Raw genomic sequence first — 20,913 nt, forward strand, 5'->3', positions numbered from 1 at the left:
ATCCTGTGTTTTTGTTTGTTCATCTTTATAGTTTTCTCACCTTCATTATTTCATTGATTTTATGTTCCGCATTAATCAAACTACAACACATCCGTTATAACAAACTGGTATAAATCCTTGTGTTTTTGTTTGTTCATCTTTATAGTTTTCTCACCTTCATTATTTCATTGATTTTATGTTCCGCATTAATCAAACTACAACACATCCGTTATAACAAACTGGTATCAAGAGCTTGGTTGTTTTAAGATCTTAAGTGTTTATAGAAAAAGTTTGATTTTTTTTTCATTATGTCAATGAAATACAATATTGAGAAATTTGATAGGCAAGTAAATTTTGGCCTATGGCAATTAAAGATGAAAGCCATCCTGGTTCAAAGTGGTTGTTACAAGGCTTTGGTAGGTGCATCCAAAAAGCCTTCGGATATGACGGATGATCAGTGGAGGATATGGATTTGAAGGCACTCTCAGCAATTCATTTAAGTCTATCTAATGAAGTTCTGAGAGAGGTTGCCAAAGAGACGACTGCTGCGAGTTTGTGGTTGAAGTTGGAGTCACTTTATATGACAAAATCTGTGACCAACCGTCTACTACTAAAATCTAGACTTCATGATCTCAGTCTAGAAGAAGGTAAACCGCTTGAGTCTCATTTAGATGAATTCTTCTCTATAATTATGGATTTGCAAAATATCGATGTTGAGATCGATGATGAGGATATGGCTATTAGGTTGTTGTGTTCTTTACCACCTTCGTATAAGCACTTTCGAGATACCTTATTATATGGTAAAGATGATTTGAGTTTGCAGGATGTTAAGGAGGCCTTAACTCAGAGAGATTTAATTGACAATAAATTAGTTAATAAATCTAATAATTCTGCTAACACAAATGCTTTTGCTGCTCATGGTGGAAAGAATTCTCGAAAAATCTGTAACTATTGTCATGTGAAGGGTCATATTAAATCTGAGTGTTGGAAATTAAAGAAGAAAAGTGGAGAAAGGTCCAATGAGGGTCAATCTGCAAATATTGCCGACACTGTTTCTGATGATGATCTTGCACTTTAGGGTTACAAGATTTGGGGCTGCGGTTTCTACGATCTCTTTATGTTTGGTGCCCTTTTGAGATCTCTTGGTAAAACGAGAAACCGTGTGGATTTTGCTATGGAGTCTATGATAGATTGTTTTTGAGTTTATAATAAATTAGCAATCTTGGTTATGCATTAGATTTTGTTCTAGTTATGCTATTTCTTATCTCAAATTTGGTACTTTTGTGTTTATTAAGTACAATTGCAATTTAGAAATTATTGTTGTCATTCAGTTTCTAGAATTGCCTTTGAATTTGTTGTTGAGATGAAGACGTGTTTTGAAGAGAGTTTGGTCAATTTGATGAAGCATGCTAGCGTTGGTTACTTTATACTCTCGATCTAGGCCATGTGATGGTTTTTGTATACGGATTTTGTGTTCGAAGACGCATCGGTACACAATTATAGAAGATGTTCGTTTTCTGGATTGCCTACAATGGGTAGGTTTATGGAATTTTGCTTAAGGTGGAGGTTCTATGGTTTTTTTGGTTGAGCATCATTTTTTGGTTTAAGGTGGAGTTACCTTGTTTGATCGGTTTCAAGTCAAGGTGGAGATTTGTTAAATATGACTTGAAATCTTGTGAATGGCATAAGGCTAACTTTGAATGCACATATCACTCAATCTATAAATGATTTCGATGTGATTCAAATTGGAGGTGATAGCTTGTTCAAAGAGCTTTCCAACGATAGGTCATATGCCCAATTTCGATGAGAAACGAGAAAGTTATGACTGTTTTACGAAAAACTGACGAAGCTGTTTCGTCTCGGGCCCGACCGGGCGGATTTCGCCCGACCGGTCGGGCGGTGCGCAGTTTTGAACGCTGAACGCGTTTTTCGATATATTTTTCGTTTTAAGTTATCTTTTAGGGTTTGTACGGGTTCCTTATGATTATAAAAGGGCTCTTAGTGTTCATCATTATTAACACAACTTATGAAACACTTTTAGCCTCTAGATATAGGACTCTTGTATTATTCTCTCTGATTTTCTCCATTATAGTGAAGAAGCTCTAATCCCCCACCTGTGGATGTAGGTCAAATTTGACTGAACCACGTAAATCCTTGTGTTTTTGTTTGTTCATCTTTATAGTTTTCTCACCTTCATTATTTCATTGATTTTATGTTCCGCATTAATCAAACTACAACACATCCGTTATAACAAACTGGTATAAATCCTTGTGTTTTTGTTTGTTCATCTTTATAGTTTTCTCACCTTCATTATTTCATTGATTTTATGTTCCGCATTAATCAAACTACAACACATCCGTTATAACAAACTGGTATCAAGAGCTTGGTTGTTTTAAGATCTTAAGTGTTATAGAAAAAGTTTGATTTTTTTTTCATTATGTCAATGAAATACAATATTGAGAAATTTGATAGGCAAGTAAATTTTGGCCTATGGCAATTAAAGATGAAAGCCATCCTGGTTCAAAGTGGTTGTTACAAGGCTTTGGTAGGTGCATCCAAAAAGCCTTCGGATATGACGGATGATCAGTGGGAGGATATGGATTTGAAGGCACTCTCAGCAATTCATTTAAGTCTATCTAATGAAGTTCTGAGAGAGGTTGCCAAAGAGACGACTGCTGCGAGTTTGTGGTTGAAGTTGGAGTCACTTTATATGACAAAATCTGTGACCAACCGTCTACTACTAAAATCTAGACTTCATGATCTCAGTCTAGAAGAAGGTAAACCGCTTGAGTCTCATTTAGATGAATTCTTCTCTATAATTATGGATTTGCAAAATATCGATGTTGAGATCGATGATGAGGATATGGCTATTAGGTTGTTGTGTTCTTTACCACCTTCGTATAAGCACTTTCGAGATACCTTATTATATGGTAAAGATGATTTGAGTTTGCAGGATGTTAAGGAGGCCTTAACTCAGAGAGATTTAATTGACAATAAATTAGTTAATAAATCTAATAATTCTGCTAACACAAATGCTTTTGCTGCTCATGGTGGAAAGAATTCTCGAAAAATCTGTAACTATTGTCATGTGAAGGGTCATATTAAATCTGAGTGTTGGAAATTAAAGAAGAAAAGTGGAGAAAGGTCCAATGAGGGTCAATCTGCAAATATTGCCGACACTGTTTCTGATGATGATCTTGCACTTTAGGGTTACAAGATTTGGGGCTGCGGTTTCTACGATCTCTTTATGTTTGGTGCCCTTTTGAGATCTCTTGGTAAAACGAGAAACCGTGTGGATTTTGCTATGGAGTCTATGATAGATTGTTTTTGAGTTTATAATAAATTAGCAATCTTGGTTATGCATTAGATTTTGTTCTAGTTATGCTATTTCTTATCTCAAATTTGGTACTTTTGTGTTTATTAAGTACAATTGCAATTTAGAAATTATTGTTGTCATTCAGTTTCTAGAATTGCCTTTGAATTTGTTGTTGAGATGAAGACGTGTTTTGAAGAGAGTTTGGTCAATTTGATGAAGCATGCTAGCGTTGGTTACTTTATACTCTCGATCTAGGCCATGTGATGGTTTTTGTATACGGATTTTGTGTTCGAAGACGCATCGGTACACAATTATAGAAGATGTTCGTTTTCTGGATTGCCTACAATGGGTAGGTTTATGGAATTTTGCTTAAGGTGGAGGTTCTATGGTGTTTTTTGGTTGAGCATCATTTTTTGGTTTAAGGTGGAGTTACCTTGTTTGATCGGTTTCAAGTCAAGGTGGAGATTTGTTAAATATGACTTGAAATCTTGTGAATGGCATAAGGCTAACTTTGAATGCACATATCACTCAATCTATAAATGATTTCGATGTGATTCAAATTGGAGGTGATAGCTTGTTCAAAGAGCTTTCCAACGATAGGTCATATGCCCAATTTCGATGAGAAACGAGAAAGTTATGACTGTTTTACGAAAAACTGACGAAGCTGTTTCGTCTCGGGCCCGACCGGGCGGATTTCGCCCGACCGGTCGGGCGGTGCGCAGTTTTGAACGCTGAACGCGTTTTTCGATATATTTTTCGTTTTAAGTTATCTTTTAGGGTTTGTACGGGTTCCTTATGATTATAAAAGGGCTCTTAGTGTTCATCATTATTAACACAACTTATGAAACACTTTTAGCCTCTAGATATAGGACTCTTGTATCATTCTCTCTGATTTTCTCCATTATAGTGAAGAAGCTCTAATCCCCCACCTGTGGATGTAGGTCAAATTTGACTGAACCACGTAAATCCTTGTGTTTTTGTTTGTTCATCTTTATAGTTTTCTCACCTTCATTATTTCATTGATTTTATGTTCCGCATTAATCAAACTACAACACATCCGTTATAACAATCCCATTGACATGTTTTTCAAGAAACTCGTGTGAAAAGATAAGGAGAAAGATAGAGATAGATAAAAAGTAGGATCCATATGATAGGAGATAGATAAATAAGAAGATATTACCGAATAAGGAATGTTACAATTAATTTTAAAATTTTCAAATTAGGAAAATGTTGCAATTGAAAAAGACAACAAAAGTACTAAAATTTTACGTAAAAAGTAATATAATAATCGATTAAGTGGGTCAATTCTGAAATTTATGATGTTCGAATCAGATTCAAGCTTCTTTTGACTTCTTGAGTCAAGTTGAAGTTTCTCTCAACAACTTCAAGTGGAGTCATTGAATGAGGTAGATATATATGGCTTTTCATATTTTATCGCTTCTCAAGATTTATCTATTATTTTACTTTATCATTTACAACTCCTTTTCGAAAAAATTTCGTCCTTTTGAATTTTGGTTGGATGTAGAGTGGATTGCTAAGAGGTATTTGAGCTCCTTGTCACAGAGAATACCTATGATGGTTTCACTATAATTGTTTGGACCCATTTTTTGGACTGGCCATGTATGGTCAAATTACTAAAATACCCCTACATCAAGGAGAGATAATCCTCCACCAACTGAAGCTAACTAAAAGGTCCTTATTTATCGGAGGTCCCATCCTCTATAAATAGGGATTGTCTCATTAGTCAAAGGTATAAAATTCTCACCTACAAAATCAGAGCATTTCTCCCTACATTTACTCACTTTCTCTCTCTACCTCAATCTCAACTGACTTGAGTGTTGGAGGGGCTGTTCCGTGAAAATCCTTGGGCCAACTTTTTCATTGTGTTTTGCAAGATCGTTGGAAACCTCTTCCTCGTCACTTCAGACCTTCTCGGGATTTTAAAACTCTCAACACTACAATCATCTTTGACAGTTTCTATGTAGAAACAATAATATGATTCATTAAGGTATGAATCATCGTGGTACCTTATACATAGTGAATTTCATTTTTTCTAGGACGGACAATTGTCCTGCAGATGGCCTTACAAAAGGAAGTAGGACTTCTAGAAAACTGCCAATGAGCTATAATATCTCATGCATTATACAATTATACAAATTTGTTTGAAATCGACCAGAATAATCTCCTTATATAACTTATAATTTGTTGATTATTGATAATATTAGTCTAATAGGCATGGCTATTCTCCCCTTGTACATCTAAAATGTAACACAGATTTCACGTATGTGTGTACAAAGAAGGGGAGAGGAGATTTCAACCCACGATCTATCGTTCACATCACCTCAACCTTAACTAATATCAGCACATCGTCGTTGGTATATGTATTTACACTCTAATAGTAAGAAAAGTACTTACACTCACAAAAGTGGTGGTTCGAAACATATGCAAAATAGAATTTTAAGAAAATAACCATCATCCTCCTAATTTGTCTCAACATTATGCTTCATGATCCTTATACAAACTCGCAAAGGGCAAAACTACAGAACCAAACCACAAGTTCCCATCCTTTTCCACAACTTCACTAACAAACTTCAACATACCACTTTTATCCTCCAACATTTGCAATACATTACAGTTTTCATCCAACTTCACAGCTAAACCAATGGCTCTCAATCTAACAAAGAGTTTAACCAATTCGACGGCGTTAAATGGGAGCTTCACAATGGTGTTTCCAACCCAATGATATGAAAGAAGCCACTTCAAAACTTTGCCTCTTTTTGAATAAATTCCCACCCAATATTGTCCTTTTGAGTTCATCTTAATGTTGTCTGGATAACCTGGGAGTTCTGCTAAAACTTCAACTGTTCCAGATTTTGGAGTATTTTTAAGCCAATACCTTAGAATTTGGCAACTAGTGGTCTCAATTAGCAGAAGAAACTTCCTGTTTTTGCTTAAGGATACTCCATTTGGAAATGTGAGGTTGTCAAGAAGCTTCGTTACTTGTTTTGTTTCTGGATCGTATTTTAGCAACCTTCCTGTCTTATCATTGCTAAGAATCAATGACATGTAGCTCCTGTAAATTGACATTCAATGATTAGCTTTTGCGCCTATGTAGGACCTGTTGGAAGTACCAAGAGTAAGGCGGAAAGGCTCTGTTCTTTTCGGCAGAGTTTCAGTTCAGCTCACTTCAGTTCAGTCCAAAAGAACAACCGTTTGCCAGCAAACAATGTTATGATAAAAAAAATGTAGTTACCTTTACAAAGCTTATTATAGTTGAAAAAGTAAAGAATGATACATAAAATGATTTCCATGGTAGTTGAAAAATGATTTCTAGGTGAGATATAGAGATATTTGACCATAAAAAATAAGGTTATGACTTATGAGAGGGGGATAAATAAATGTGTGAGAAGCAGAAGCCAAAAGATTAATGTTTTGATATAAGTATATAACAAGGGTCAAGATACAGATCAAGTTGGGCTATATTAAGAGATTTGTTGATTACAAAAAAGAAACTAAAGAAGAATGTAAACATGCATAGAGGGGTTAGACCAGCACCGATCCAAATAATATGGAGGCCCTGTGCTAATACTGAAAAATAGGCCTTTGTATGAAAAAAAAACATAAAAGAAACCATCAAAATATGCAAGTAAAACAAATAACAAGCATGCATCAAACTAAGTTTTTCTCTTCAAAAACTTTTGATACAATACAAGAAGAGTTGAATTCAACAAACTTGCAGACATTTTGACCATCAGCTTCAAGTCTTTTGTGTTTAAATAATTTTTATTTATTATTTTAATTTGAAGGCCCCTTTGAGAGTGAGGCTCTGTGCCTAAATTAGACGTGCTAATTCAAGTGATGTGTTGTATGGCTAGGGTTTTCTCTAGGGTTTGAGCGAAAATAGTCTTGTTTGGCGAGCCTCTAGTCTCGTTTAGGGAGCCTTTTCACCCTGATTAGGGCTCGTTTGTCAGCTACTATGGCTGATGATTTGATCAATAAATGTTCCAGTCTGCGAATCACTGAAGACGAGGAGGAAATTATCCCTTTGGGTGGCGTTGTTAGTGAGAACGTGGACTCGGTATTGGAACTGGCAATTGTAGGGAGGGTCTTAACCGAACGCCCCTATAATTTTGAAGCCTTTAAAAATACCATGAATCAAATCTGGGCCATCTCCAGGAAAGCTTTGTTTAGATCAATAGAGAATGGCCTCTTTGTAATCCAATTCGCCTCTGCTCGGGATCGGACGAAGGTTCTTGAGGGGCGTCCTTGGACTTTTGACCAAAACCTAATCTTGATGAATGAAATTGAGGGGAGTGTGCAGCCCTCTGAGATCTCCCTCTCTCACTGCCCTTTTTGGGTGCGGTTGTACAACCTCCCCTTGGACAGTCGTTCGGAGAAGCATATTAGACTCATTGGGGAAAGTTTCGGGAAAGTCTTGGAGGTCGAGTCTGATGGTGTTGCATGGGATACTTCTGCCCGGTTGAAAGTCATGTTGAACGTAACAAAACCGCTTCGACGTATTCAAAAAGTGAGAAACTCGAGAGGGGAGGTGGTGCAGATTGATATAAAATACGAACGCCTCCCAACGTTCTGCTTTGCCTGTGGCCTTGTGGGTCATATCGAACGGGATTGTCAACACGCAGTTGAAGAGGATAGGGTGCAAGTGAAGCAGTGGGGGTCGTGGCTCCGGGCCTCGCCCAGAAAAGGACGGCTGAAAATGAAGGAGGAGGCTCAAGTCTTTTTGAGCTGTGCCAAAGTCTTAAACTTCACTGTCCAAGATGATAAAGTGGAGGTGCCCCATCATCCTATGGTGCAGGAGAGTGAGGTTCAGAATCAGCAGATGGTGGTGAATGTCGACGGATCTTCGGTAGTGGGGCCACAACATGACAAAGCGGATTTTATCGAGGAGTCAGTATCTTGTGTCCCTCATCATGCAGGTGCTACGAGCCCTTCCCACCACGTAAGTGATTCCCCTTTTACTTTTTCTGTTGGAAGTGGGGAGCCCCTCAAAGGGGGTCGTCGTGTTAAAATTTTGAAAAAGAAAGGGGGGACTAAACTGAACATTGCGGGGAATAATGTTGCGGTTGTTCCTCCTGCTATTATTTCTGCTGAACTTAGAGACAAGAGAAAGTTGGTAGATAATATGCTAGTTAATGATGATTTGGAGTCTTCTGATCATGGTGGAAAGAAATGTCGTATTTTTGGTGATGACGATATGGCTAGAAGTTGGATTTCTAGTACGGCGGAGGTTGGCGAGGACCAACCCCGCCCATCATTATGAATCTTTTATGCTGGAACTGTCGGGGTTTGGGCAACCCCCGGGCAGTTCGAATGCTCCGTCAATGGAGTAGTGTTCATAGCCTAGATATGTTATTTATTTCTGAAACTATGATTAGTAGATTTGTTGCGGAAAAGATCAAGTCTAAGTTGGGTTTTAATAATGCTTTTGGTGTTGATAGTGTGGGTACTTCTGGTGGACTTTGTTTGTTCTGGAAAGGAGAGAGAGTTCAGTTTACTCTTATTTCCTACTCGCGGAATCATATTTGCGGTGATGTTGTAGGGGAGTCGAATGTGATTTGGCGATTCATAGGGGTGTATGGGTGGCCGGAGACGTCTCAAAAACATAAAACTTGGGACCTCATTCGCTCTTTCAAGTCCTTTGACGGTCCTTTGATTCTCAGTGGGGACTTCAATGAGGTCCTTTGCTCAAGTGAGATTGAGGGAGGTGTGGGGGGAGAGAGGAGTGCTATGTTGGGGTTTAGAGAGGTGATGGAGGAGATGGAGCTTCGAGACCTGGGGTATGTAGGCTCTTGGTATACTTGGGAGAGAGGAAAAGATCCTAGGGTGCGGATACGGGAGAGGCTCGACCGGTTTGTGGCAAATTCGAGTTGGTGTACCAAGTTTGAGCAGGCGACAGTTACTCATTTAACCAGGTTCAAATCTGACCACACTCCTCTGCTGCTCCGTGTGTGTGGGAATTCAGTTCGCAGGCGACCCCGTAATAAACGATCCTACTTTGAGACAGCGTGGTTACTTGATTCGGAGTGTGAAAAGGTGGTGAAAAATGCGTGGCAGCAAGCAGACAGTTCTGGTCTTGTTGAAAAAATAAAAAAAGTGGCGGAAGACTTATTAGTGTGGGGGAAGTCTGCGGTTTCGAAGTTGGGGAAAAAAATTCAGAACGTGGAAAAGCGTTTGGTTGCGGTCCAAAGTGGCTCCTCGGTATTAGATAGTGAACTGAATATCTCTCTACAAGCTGAGCTTGATGAATTGCTAGAGAGACAGGAAGCTTATTGGTATATGCGATCCCGTGTTGCTGAGCTTCGTGATGGTGATAAAAATACTAAGTATTTCCACCACAAAGCTTCGCAACGGAAGAAACGAAATTACATTAATGGGTTATTTGATCAGAATGGGCAATGGAAAGATGAGGCGGAGGATGTTGAGAAGATTATTGAGGACTATTATGGTTCCCTGTTTGCTTCCAGTCAGCCCCCTACGGCAATTATAGATGAGGTTCTGTCATCTCTCTCACCTCGTGTCACTCTTGATATGAACGAGACTCTTGTTCGACCGGTTACAAAGGATGAGGTTTGGACGGCTTTGAATCAGATGCATCCGTGCAAAGCTCCTGGGCCGGATGGTATGCATGCGATTTTTTATCAGAAGTTTTGGCATATTGTTGGGGATGAGGTTGCTGCTATGGTAATCGGTATTGTGCATGGGACTAGGCCCCCGGATTCTGTCAATTCAACAAATGTAGCTCTTATTCCGAAGGTTCGTTCTCCTACTCTGGTTTCTGAATTTCGACCTATTAGTCTATGTAATGTCATTTATAAGCTTGTCTCAAAAGTAATTGCGAATAGGCTTAAAGTGATTTTACCTGATATTGTGTCGGAAAACCAGAGTGCTTTTGTCCCTGGTCGTCTTATTACTGACAACGCTCTTATTGCTCTTGAGATTTTTCATTCCATGAAGCATAGATTTCGGGGCAGGAGGGGGTCCATTGCGATGAAGTTGGATATGAGTAAGGCGTACGATAGGGTGGAATGGAGTTTCCTGCGGAGTTTGTTGCTTAAGTTGGGTTTTGCGGTGGATTGGGTTCAGTTGGTTATTAATTGTGTCTCTTCTGTGAGATACTCTTTTGTGGTGAATGGTAATGTCTGTGGTTATGTTGCTCCTTCTAGGGGCCTTAGACAAGGGGACCCTATTTCCCCTTATCTGTTTATTCTGGTTGCTGATGCTCTCTCCTCTCTGTTGTCTAAGGCCTCCTTAGAGAAGCAGATTCACGGTGCGAGGGCTAGCCGGAATGGGCCTGAAATTTCTCACCTTCTTTTTGCTGATGACAGTTTACTCTTTGCTAGAGCTACTCGACAGGAATGCATGACTATAGTTGATATTCTCAACAAATATGAAGCGGCATCCGGACAAAAAATTAATATTGAGAAGTCGGAGATATCTTTTAGCAGAGGGGTGAATGCTGTGCAGAAACAGGAGTTGACAAATTTTTTGGCTATGAGACATGTGGAGTGCCATTCGAAGTATCTGGGGGTCCCGACTCTTGCTGGTAGATCGAAGAAGTTGCTGTTTTCGGAAATGAAAGATCGTATCTGGAAGAAGCTTCAAGGTTGGAAAGAAAAACTCCTTTCTCGAGCTGGTAAGGAAGTCTTATTGAAAGCTGTTGTACAGGCCATTCCTACCTACCTTATGGGTGTTTATAAGGTTCCTGCTTTAGTCATTCAATCAGTTCATTCGGCTATGGCTAAGTTTTGGTGGGGTCAGAATGGTTCGGAACGGAAAATTCACTGGAAAAGTTGGGCGGCTCTTTGCACTCCAAAATGCCTTGGCGGTTTGGGTTTCCGAGATCTTGGTGTTTTCAACGAAGCCCTTTTGGGGCATCAAGCATGGCGGCTACTTCAGGCCCCGCATTCCCTTTTCTCCAGAGTTATGAAAGCTAAGTATTATCCGAGTTCGTCTTTTCTCTCCTCTTCTTTGGGCCCTGTAAGTAGCTACTCTTGGAGGAGTATTTGGGGTGCCAAATCTCTGCTTAAGGAGGGATTACTTTGGAGAGTGGGTAACGGAGCAAGTATTAGAATTTGGGATGATCCGTGGGTGTGTAAAAATGGTGAGCGTTTCTTATCTGGGGAACCTTTTGGTGGTTTGGAGATGGTGAGTGACTTGATTGACAAGGATGCAAATGAGTGGCGGACAGATTTTGTGCTAGAAAATTTCGAAGAAGGGGATGCTCATGCGATCTTGGCTATCCCTCTGAGTGAACGTTCAACAACAGATTCGATGTGTTGGGCTTTCACAAAGGATGGGAGGTACTCGGTGAAAACTGCTTATATGGTTGGGAAATCATGTAATTTTGACGAGTTTCATCAAGCTTGGGTGAAGTTGTGGAGTTTGAATGTTTCCCCGAAAGTGCGTCACTTTCTCTGGAGGATATGCTCTTCTACTCTTCCGGTTCGAGCCTTACTGAAGTTCCGTCACCTGCTAGAAGATGATGTGTGCCCTCTTTGTAAATCTGCCCCGGAAACCTTAACTCATGTTTTATTTACCTGCTCTCACGCGAAGGAGGTGTGGGATCTTAGCGGTTTCGCCGATTTGGTTCCCAAAGTTGAAGTTACCTCAATGTTGGATGTTTTTGAGAGTTGGAAAGATGTTGAAGATGAGAAGCTGGAGGGAGTGAGTTTTATTGCCTGGACCCTATGGTTTAGACGAAACCAAGCATTATTTGCAGGGATTAATGTGGCTAATGGTGAGCTGGTTGGGCGTGCATTGAAGGCTCGTCAAGATTACCAAGCTTATGCCCAACGCGTTTATGGAGCTGCTGGTCTTGCTGCTGGCAGCAGCTCTCATGTTTGGCAAGCCCCTGCTGCTGGGGTGATCAAAATCAACTCGGACGCGGCTGTAGGTGCTGATGGCTGGGTCGGTCTAGGAGTGATAGCCAAGGACTGCACGGGACAGGTTTTGTGGTCAGCTTGCAGGCGCATTCGAGCGTGGTGGCCAGCCGAGATTGCAGAAGGAAAAGCCTTGTTATTTGCTGTAAAACAGGCGCGGTCTCATAACCTCCGCAACGTCATCTTTGAAACCGACTGTAAAGGCTTAGTCTCTCGTCTCTCAAAGGGAGCCATTTTCTTTTCCGATATTGATACTATTTTTGAGGATGTGCTTTTCTTTTGTAAGGACTTTGATGGTGTTTCTTGGTCTCATGTGCGTAGAGATGGGAATAGCGTAGCCCATCACCTAGCTAGAGTTGTGCCGTTTGGTTTTGAGCAAAGGTGGGAATGTCATGTACCCCCGGAAATTGCTCCTTATGTACTCATGGACTCTTTGTCCCTTCCTTAATATATTGCACATCGCCTCTTTCCCCTCAAAAAAAAAAAAATCAAGTGATGTGTGAATCAAAAAAATCTTGGTTTGGTACTTTTATAAAGATTATTTCATGTTAATTTTTATTTGAGTCAGATCAATTTCGATCTAAATTAGGAATCAGATCATATAGATTATAGTATAATTCGGATTTGAAGTACACCCTCTCGTTTTTATTAGTTTACCCACTTTCTTTTTCGATTTTCCTTATTAATTTACCTACTTTTTTCAGTTTTGAAAATGGTCCCCTAATTGTTTATTTATTATCTTTATCTTCTCACTCTACTTTTCAATCCCCACAAGGCCACAACATTAACTTCCATATAATATGCCAATAAATTAAGACCTTTTTTTTTTCTTCTACAATCCACATACATATTTCAAAGAAGTGGTTAAACTAATAAAAAGCCGAAGGGAGTAATTAAATATTTGTCATTTGTACAAGGTCTACTCATGCATGCACACATGTTAAATGCATAAAGTTCAGAACATAAAGAAATAAAACAGGGATGGATTTACCTTCTTGGGTACCTAGTACTGCTCGAAGTAAAGTAAACATCCCCACTTTGCTGATCAATATCCAGCCCATTAGTGAACCCAAGGGGTATACCTTCAACTTCTGTTGCAACACTTCTAGCCAGCCCACCATTTGGGCCTACAACCAGAAGGCCCAAATACGCATCAGCAATATAAAGCTCCCCTGTCTTGTCGTTGAAACTTAGGCCCAATGGCCGTCCACATTTATGCTCCATTTGTTCATGATTAGATTGCTTTTCACATACTTCCCTATTAAAATTAAAATGCAAAATCAAACAAAATTCATTAAAACAAATGGGTCCAATTTTAGCCCCACCAATATTTTATTCTGGTGTAAATAAGTAAATAAGCACAATATTGTAGACGAAATTCGATTTAAGGTTTCGAATAGACGAATATTACTCCTATAAAACTTTAGCAATTAATTTAGATAACATCCAAAGCGCCACGAATGTGACGTATCACTATTCACACTCATAACATAATTAAATTATGGGAAAATGTTTGAAATTATGTGCTACTACAAATTAGTCCCAAACATAGTGGAGCAATTTTCATACATACATACGGTGATGACTGATGCGGAAATATGACAGCCATACAATGATAATTGACACATACCATTCGTATCAACTTAGGTTAGATCAAGGATGACAATTGTCATTAACACAGATAATTCATGGAAATCGACTCGAACGAAGATGTGACATTATAATCTTACAAAATAGAAACATTTCCACCTTTTGGATAACTAATTAGTTATTAGGTCCGGGCTATACTTCGGGTAAGGAAAAAATTCATTTATTAATATAATACTTTATGATAATAATACTAAATACAACTTAGCCTAGTGGTTTGAAATGTATTGTTTGGTTTAGTTATGTTATCCTTAGGCCTTGTTTGGTTGACAAAATAAATTATAGGAAGTACAAATTCCTCGGAAGTAGAAGTATATGAAGTTGTTTGGTTAGCAAAATCATGGGAATTTGCACTTCCTAGGAAGTTCTACTTCCTCCAAAATGGAGGAAGTTACTTACCTAGGTCCCCCTAGGTAAGTAGAGCTTCCCATAGGAAGTTCTACTTCCCATTATCAACCAAACACAATTTTACTTTCCTAGGAATTTCAAATACATGGGAAAAATAACTTCATAGGAAGTATGACTTCCTATATACAACCAAACAAGGCCTTATATTCATGCTTTAGATACTTTTTTCAAAGGAAATTTTGTTAATAAATATCACATTTTGAACACTTTTTTAAAATAAATATCTAGGTTGTTTGAAATTATATATAAATACTAACTTTCTGCTATTTCTTTTGGAATCACTACCACTTCATAGATTTTCGCAAAATCGTTGGTTTTTCTACGTTAGTGGCTTGCTATGAAATTACCTTTTTACCTTTCATTAATCTCCTCCACTACCATTACCACCAAAATTCCACGAAACTCACTACCCTTGTGATCGTCTTCTCTCTCCTAACCACCATTACGAGGTATGGTGGGGTGTAGTTAGTTAGTATCATGGGGTGGGTTGATTTTTGATGGGTGGAGGTGGTGGTGCTTTCGTAATTGGTTAGGGTGTTGGGGTGGGATGATTTTTGAGTGGATGGAGGTGGTGGTGGTTTTCGCAGTTTGTTGTGGTTATGGGTGGGTCGATTTTTGGGTAAGTGAGAGTGGTGGCGGTGGCAACAGTAGCAAACATGGTTCTTGCATGTGGTAGGGGCCGCTGGTGGTAGTGGTGGCGGAGGAAGGGCAAAATTGTAATATCACATACCACTAACGGAGCAAAACTAACTTTTGTGCAAGATTCCGTCAAGTAGTAGTGGTTCCAAAAAAATCTAGTCAACCTTGATATTTATATCAAATTTGAGACAACCTCGGTATTTATTTCAAAAAAGTCTCCAAATTATGATATTTATTGACAAATTTTTCCTTTTTTATAATAAATATTTATATATTGTAATAATTTATAGCAATTTCAATTGCAGAGAGTACTTTCAAGTTTCAACAATCAGCATAGACCATACAACCTTTTTAAGATGAACCTGAGCTCCTGATTAGGTGTATGGCACTATTCACAAACCCAAAATTGGGTGATTTCATCATCACTTGAGAGATACATTAAGCAAATTAGTTAGATAATTGTAAATAATATTGGCCTTTAATTTGGAATTGATGGTTGGTTGAATTTTATGAAGTATTGGCACTCCTAACTCTTCATTTTATAACAGTATATAGTTACACACTGATAAAGAAGGAAGTAGATTTAACTAGAGAAAGTATTGACGTTTTATAGTGCGATGTCAAAATGACAAAACAAAAAAAAAATTTATCAAAGCTAAGTCAAAATGATATCAAAATAGAGTACTTTGATAGCAACTACCAACTCTATTTTGGTACCAACTTTCAGTTTGGTACCGATGTTACATTTTAATACTGTGACTTTATTTTGGTACCACGTTAAATTAGCTTTGTTATCAAATTTTTTTTGTCTTTTTATATGAGATGTTATTTTAACATCTCACTATAAGACGCCTATAACACTTTATTTAACAGTCCAATTACAACATAGTACGCATTACTTAAAGTGTTGGTACCTAGCAAATAAAGACTCTACATTACAATAACGAACCTACTGCATAAAGTAACAACTTGTTATTTACGCCAAAACCAGAAGACTTCAATAAGCATCCAAAATAGTTTACTAGTAATAGTTCTGAATTTCGTTTGCAATCATACTCCATCATATCGGATAATCAATGTTCTTAACCTAATTCTGTTGTTCTAGCAAACTTCTGTATTATGGACCTTTACACCCAACTAAGTTGGTCTGAGTAGAAAGTTAAATATCCCTATTAAGTGTTAGTAGTTCCAGACCCTCTATGGCTCTATCTCGTACTCTTTCAGTATCCAAATTCCAATATAAGGTGGACCTCCTTAACTCAATCTAACAGAAACTTTATTTATATTTCAATTTATATTTTATATTCCCTCTGTCCCATAATATAATGCATATTTCATTTTTTGTGGGTCAACTTTAAAATTTTTGACTGAATATTCTCATTTGTATATATAAAAAAACATATTCATGTGAAATCTTGTTAGATTTGTCTCAATATGTAGTTTCATAATATCAACTTTTTATATTTTTTCATTAATAGGGAATTGAAGATATTAAAGGTCAAAGTTACGTCTTGGTGACCGTGTAAACAAGAAACAAGCACTTATTATGGGACGGAGGGAGTAGCAATCACAATGTGATTGAATTACTTTTGAAGCAGCATTAGTTAATATTAGATATGAATGGATGCAAGAATTAAGTTGTAATATGTATATCTATCTATTTAGCATTTAACTAGATAATATTGAACTAAGGATGTCTTTTTCTAATGGTTAAGAATGCGGTGCTGTAAATGATAGGTCACAAGTTCGAATCCCTCCCTCCCCTTCTTTAATTCACTGGCGGAGCCAGGAGGTGCATGTGACCCCCCGATTGTTTTTCAAAAAAAATTAAAATTGTATTGCTGAGGCTTGGACACTGAAGTGAAGAAGAGTGTAACACATGAATATATAGGAAAGGTGGAAAGTCATTGTGTGATATTTAGACTTCGGATTGTCTGACCGACCCCCAGCTTTTTATTTTTGGAAATATATAGGCCCCAACAATAAACAAATAAACTTTAATCTATAATATGTAAGATGAAGAATTTATCAAATTAATATGTAATTCATCATGTTTCAAAAAAAAAAAATATGCAATTCATCAAATTAATAATATTGGTAATTAAAATAAAAGTATAAGATTAGGTACCGCTAATTACTTTACATGATAATTTAGTTTCTATTTTTAGTACTTATATGATATATCTCTATTACATAAGGGAAGGGGGACCTATGGTGTCCTCATTTGAACTGACTATTTTACCCCCCCCCCCTTTCCCTTACTAAATTACAAAAATAATATCACTACCAAAACTGGGGATTCAAACAAAGCTATCGGAAATTAAATTTCAACATCACTCCCAAATCACTTATGTTAGGATACTTTACAAATCCCTTTCTAAATCACCTTCAAGAAATCCCACATATCACTAAACTTTGCAAAAAATTAAAAATTAACTTACAAACCAAAACTAATATAGTAGCGCGTAAATACATAAAAAAAATATTCACAAAATTCACTTACAAATGATTATTCTCAAGAACTCACAAATTTCACTTACAAATTATTCTTTACCAATACACGCTATGCATAAAAATCTGTAAACAAAACATAAAATTTCAACGGGGATATCACACATTTGTCCATCGACGAATTGCAAACTTCCAAAAAGGTACATAATTCTTTTAATCTTCCAAGTTATTTCAAATTAGTTGAAAAAACAATAGCAATTGTTATGTAGCGACTAACAGAAAAAAGGGAGATGATAGCAATTAGTTTAAAAGGACTTAAATTTAACCCTTTATTTTCACATGAAATGAGAGAACAAGATAAAAGTAACAAATTTTTTCTTAAAAAAATAAAAATCCAATATTAAAAATTCTGCTCATAACTTTTGCAAAAAAAAACCATTTTCACAAATAAATTCTGAAAAAAAAAACCAAAATCAAAGTTTTCGCGAACGGTTTTTGCAAAAATCAATTTTTATTTTCATAAAAAAAATTACATTATTTTGCGAAAATAAATAGTGAAATTAAGCACCAAGACAACTGTAAAATTTTGAAATGGAAAAAAAAGGCTTTTATACAATTTAAATTTAATTCAGTTTCATGTTAAATCAGAAAACAAGATAAAAGAAACAATTTTTGTTTTTTTAAAAAAATTTCAATATCAAATTGTTTATGAAAATTTAGAATTTTATCTCAAATATAATTTTAAATATGAGACTGATGAAAATTTTAAATATAAGTTTGTGAGATCATAATTTAGATGTTAGGCAAGGGGAAAAAAACTGAAATTGATTCATACTTTTCGGATTAAATTTTGGGATGATAGAATCGACCCAAGAAAAAACTGAAGTTAGTTGATTTAAGAAATTACCTTTCTTTGTTATAAAATTGACTCAAGAAAAAACTGAAGTTGGTTTGCTTCCTTCAAAAGTGGTTGATACGGCTACTGGATTTTTGATGAATTAGATCTACTGCTTTGCTTAATACTTGAAAAGGTTGATTTTCTTATTGTATAGTGTATAGTTTGATGAACTATGTTCCTTGAAAATATGGTTTGTAGATTTGTAGTGAGAGGAGAGAGAAAATGATTATCAAAAGTAGTGAAATTATACTGATGTTGCCAAGTAGTGGAAAAGGTAGTGAAATATTTTTTGTTAAAATTCTAGAAGGATGTGCCTACAGGCTACAACACGTCACTCAAAATTTTGGGTTTCAAATACAAGTGTGGATCAAAGTATAAATTAGCGAAATTATAATATGGGTTTCAAATACAAGTGTAGATCAAAGTATAAATTAGCCAAATTATAATATTGTTCCATTGGAAATTCAACATAACATATAATATGGACTTTTTTTTTTTTTGTTCAATAGAGATAAGTTTAACTAAGGGAGTAATAATGTAATGCTACTTAAATGCAAAGAGTTAATGACTGCAAAAGAAAGAACAAAATGTAGAAGGAGTACTATTTGATTGTATTTCAAAGAATCTTATTCACAAAATGGAGGTGAACGAACTTAAAATACTAACTTGCATTTTCTTTTTGTTTACTACTTAGTAATAATTAGGCCTAAAAATGTCATCGCACGCATCGCGTGCATAAAAAGCTAGTGGTAATATGTTGGATTGATTATCATATAATTAATTCATGTGGAACAATGAATATAGGAAATGATATGTGATACATACACCTAGATAAAAAAAACAAAGGCAATAGAAAAACAGTCCGATCTTTAACAATATCGTATGTGTTGTGCATCCCTCAATTTGAAATCTTGGCTCCGCTACTACCTTCTTTGTACTTTGTACTGCCTTTGTGGCTCATATGGATAAAAAAAACTAAATAATATTGACTATAATTGGAAGATCACTAGCTATCACCCATACTTAGATCTTTTCTTATCTTGTTCGTAGCACGTATTAAACAGAAGTGGATGGTTGATAGATTTTTTTATAATTATTAATACTTCCTTCGTTTTTTTAACAACTTGCAACATTTCTATTTTTGAAAATTTTCTATTACTCGCATCATTTTTATATTTGGCAATATATTCCTCTTTCTCTCTTTTAGCACATAAGACTCTTTTTTTTTTATCTCTCTCCTCTCCTTTGTCCATGCGAAAAAAAACCGATGCAAGGAATCGAAAAACGGAAGAATTATTTAAATAGGATATATCAAAGAATTCTTTGAGCTACTCCCTATTAATGATAATCCATATAACAAGCTAAGATCAAATTGGTCCCTCAAACATTTCCCAATGACACTTGAAATTAAAACAACGTTAGCAAACGTGCATTGATTTCGGAAAACTAGTTATTGGGAACAACATTAACACAAAAAAAGGGAACAAAAAGAATCTTAATGAATGCACCAATCCTAATAAAAAAAGACAAGTAGCTAGTAGAATGATTAAAAACTATTTATGTAGGGATGTATGTGCACCTTAGAGGAGAAGTGAAGGCAAAGTCCACCCAACGCCGTTGATGAGGGAGCCACTTTATAATCCGGCCATCGGATATACCAGCATACGGCCCGTCGCCGGCCGCGTCGAAGGCGAGACTTTCGGGCCCGAAAGCGCCATCTATAGGCAAAACCTCTAGCAACTCCGAAAGTTTTGAACCATTTTTATTAGTACTATCTTTGTTTGGGTAAGGAAGATATGTGGTGATTAGAAAGGCACATATGAGGATAATTGTAGGAACTGCCAAAAACTTTGATGGGATCATTCCTACAAGAATTTGTGATTGTTTGAGATGATGTTGAAGAGATAGAGAAGGAGGATCAGAAACGTGGAGGTCCAAATGTAAGTAGTAAGGTTGTTCAAGTTAGGAAAGGGACATGTACATGAATAATACTAATATTTGACCATTCCCTTTATGTAGGAAATATGATATACATGGAATAACATTTGGTGTAGAGAAATACCAAGAGTATGAGGACTATAGTATAGTCATAAATTCTGGAGGAATGTTAAATAGTCTCCAAGTGTTTGATGTTTGCGATTTATCTACTTTTCGGTCACATGGACTAGTAAGTCAAAATTGAATTAAGGAAGTGATATGTAGGTAAAGTCGCTACTGAAAAATTATAGCGACTTTACTATTCATGTAAGAGGTTAGATAAATCGTGAACATTTAACTATTAGAGATTTATAATTTTCCTAAATTTCACGATATTGTAGTTATTTACTTGCAATCCACCAAACTTAATAATTAAAAACTCCTAATTGCCCTTTCTCACACTACACATTTACTCATCCCTATCACGTTCGGTCACTTCCCATTAAAAGTTACTAATTATTACATGCATATATTTACATATTGATCTTGATTTATTATTACAAAATTAGTAACTAACTACTAAACGAACAAGTGAAATGTCAAATTTTTAAGAAAGTGGACCATCACCAAATAAAGATTTTTATTTTTTGTACAACCCCAAATGTGAAGCTCTTAGCCAAAACTGAGTACAATTTTAGGTCGGGTATAGTCAAAAAGTTTCCTTATAATAGAATAACTAGTGTTTTCGAATTTTATAT

At 36.6% G+C, this 20,913-nt stretch overlaps 1 protein-coding gene across 1 annotated transcript; it reads right to left on the minus strand.

Annotated features, from left to right (window-relative positions):
• Positions 1–5,621: 5,621 nt before the first annotated feature.
• On the minus strand, positions 5,622–20,303 carry LOC104889459 (protein STRICTOSIDINE SYNTHASE-LIKE 10). The gene is made up of 3 exons (XM_010674682.4): positions 19,818–20,303; positions 13,187–13,453; positions 5,622–6,368 (listed from the first exon to the last, which is right to left on the minus strand). Exons 1-3 carry the CDS (start codon positions 20,099–20,101, stop codon positions 5,792–5,794), a joined length of 1,128 nt encoding a protein of 375 aa, XP_010672984.1. The 5' UTR covers positions 20,102–20,303; the 3' UTR covers positions 5,622–5,791.
• Between the last annotated feature and the right edge of the window lie 610 nt (positions 20,304–20,913).

Source organism: Beta vulgaris, chromosome 3 (genome assembly GCF_026745355.1).
Source record: "Beta vulgaris subsp. vulgaris cultivar EL10 chromosome 3, EL10.2, whole genome shotgun sequence".
In the NCBI taxonomy this organism is placed as follows: domain Eukaryota; kingdom Viridiplantae; phylum Streptophyta; class Magnoliopsida; order Caryophyllales; family Amaranthaceae; genus Beta; species Beta vulgaris.

Bases quoted from the DNA above. Each gene is read 5' to 3' on its own strand.
- LOC104889459 (XM_010674682.4), bottom strand. From the start codon at position 20,101: ATGATCCCATCAAAGTTTTTGGCAGTTCCTACAATTATCCTCATATGT. The intron at 13,454-19,817 runs GTGCACATACAT...TAATTTTAATAG, and splicing joins GCCTTCACTTCTCCTCTAAG to GGAAGTATGTGAAAAGCAAT. The intron at 6,369-13,186 runs GTAAATCCATCC...GTCAATTTACAG, and splicing joins AGTACTAGGTACCCAAGAAG to GAGCTACATGTCATTGATTC.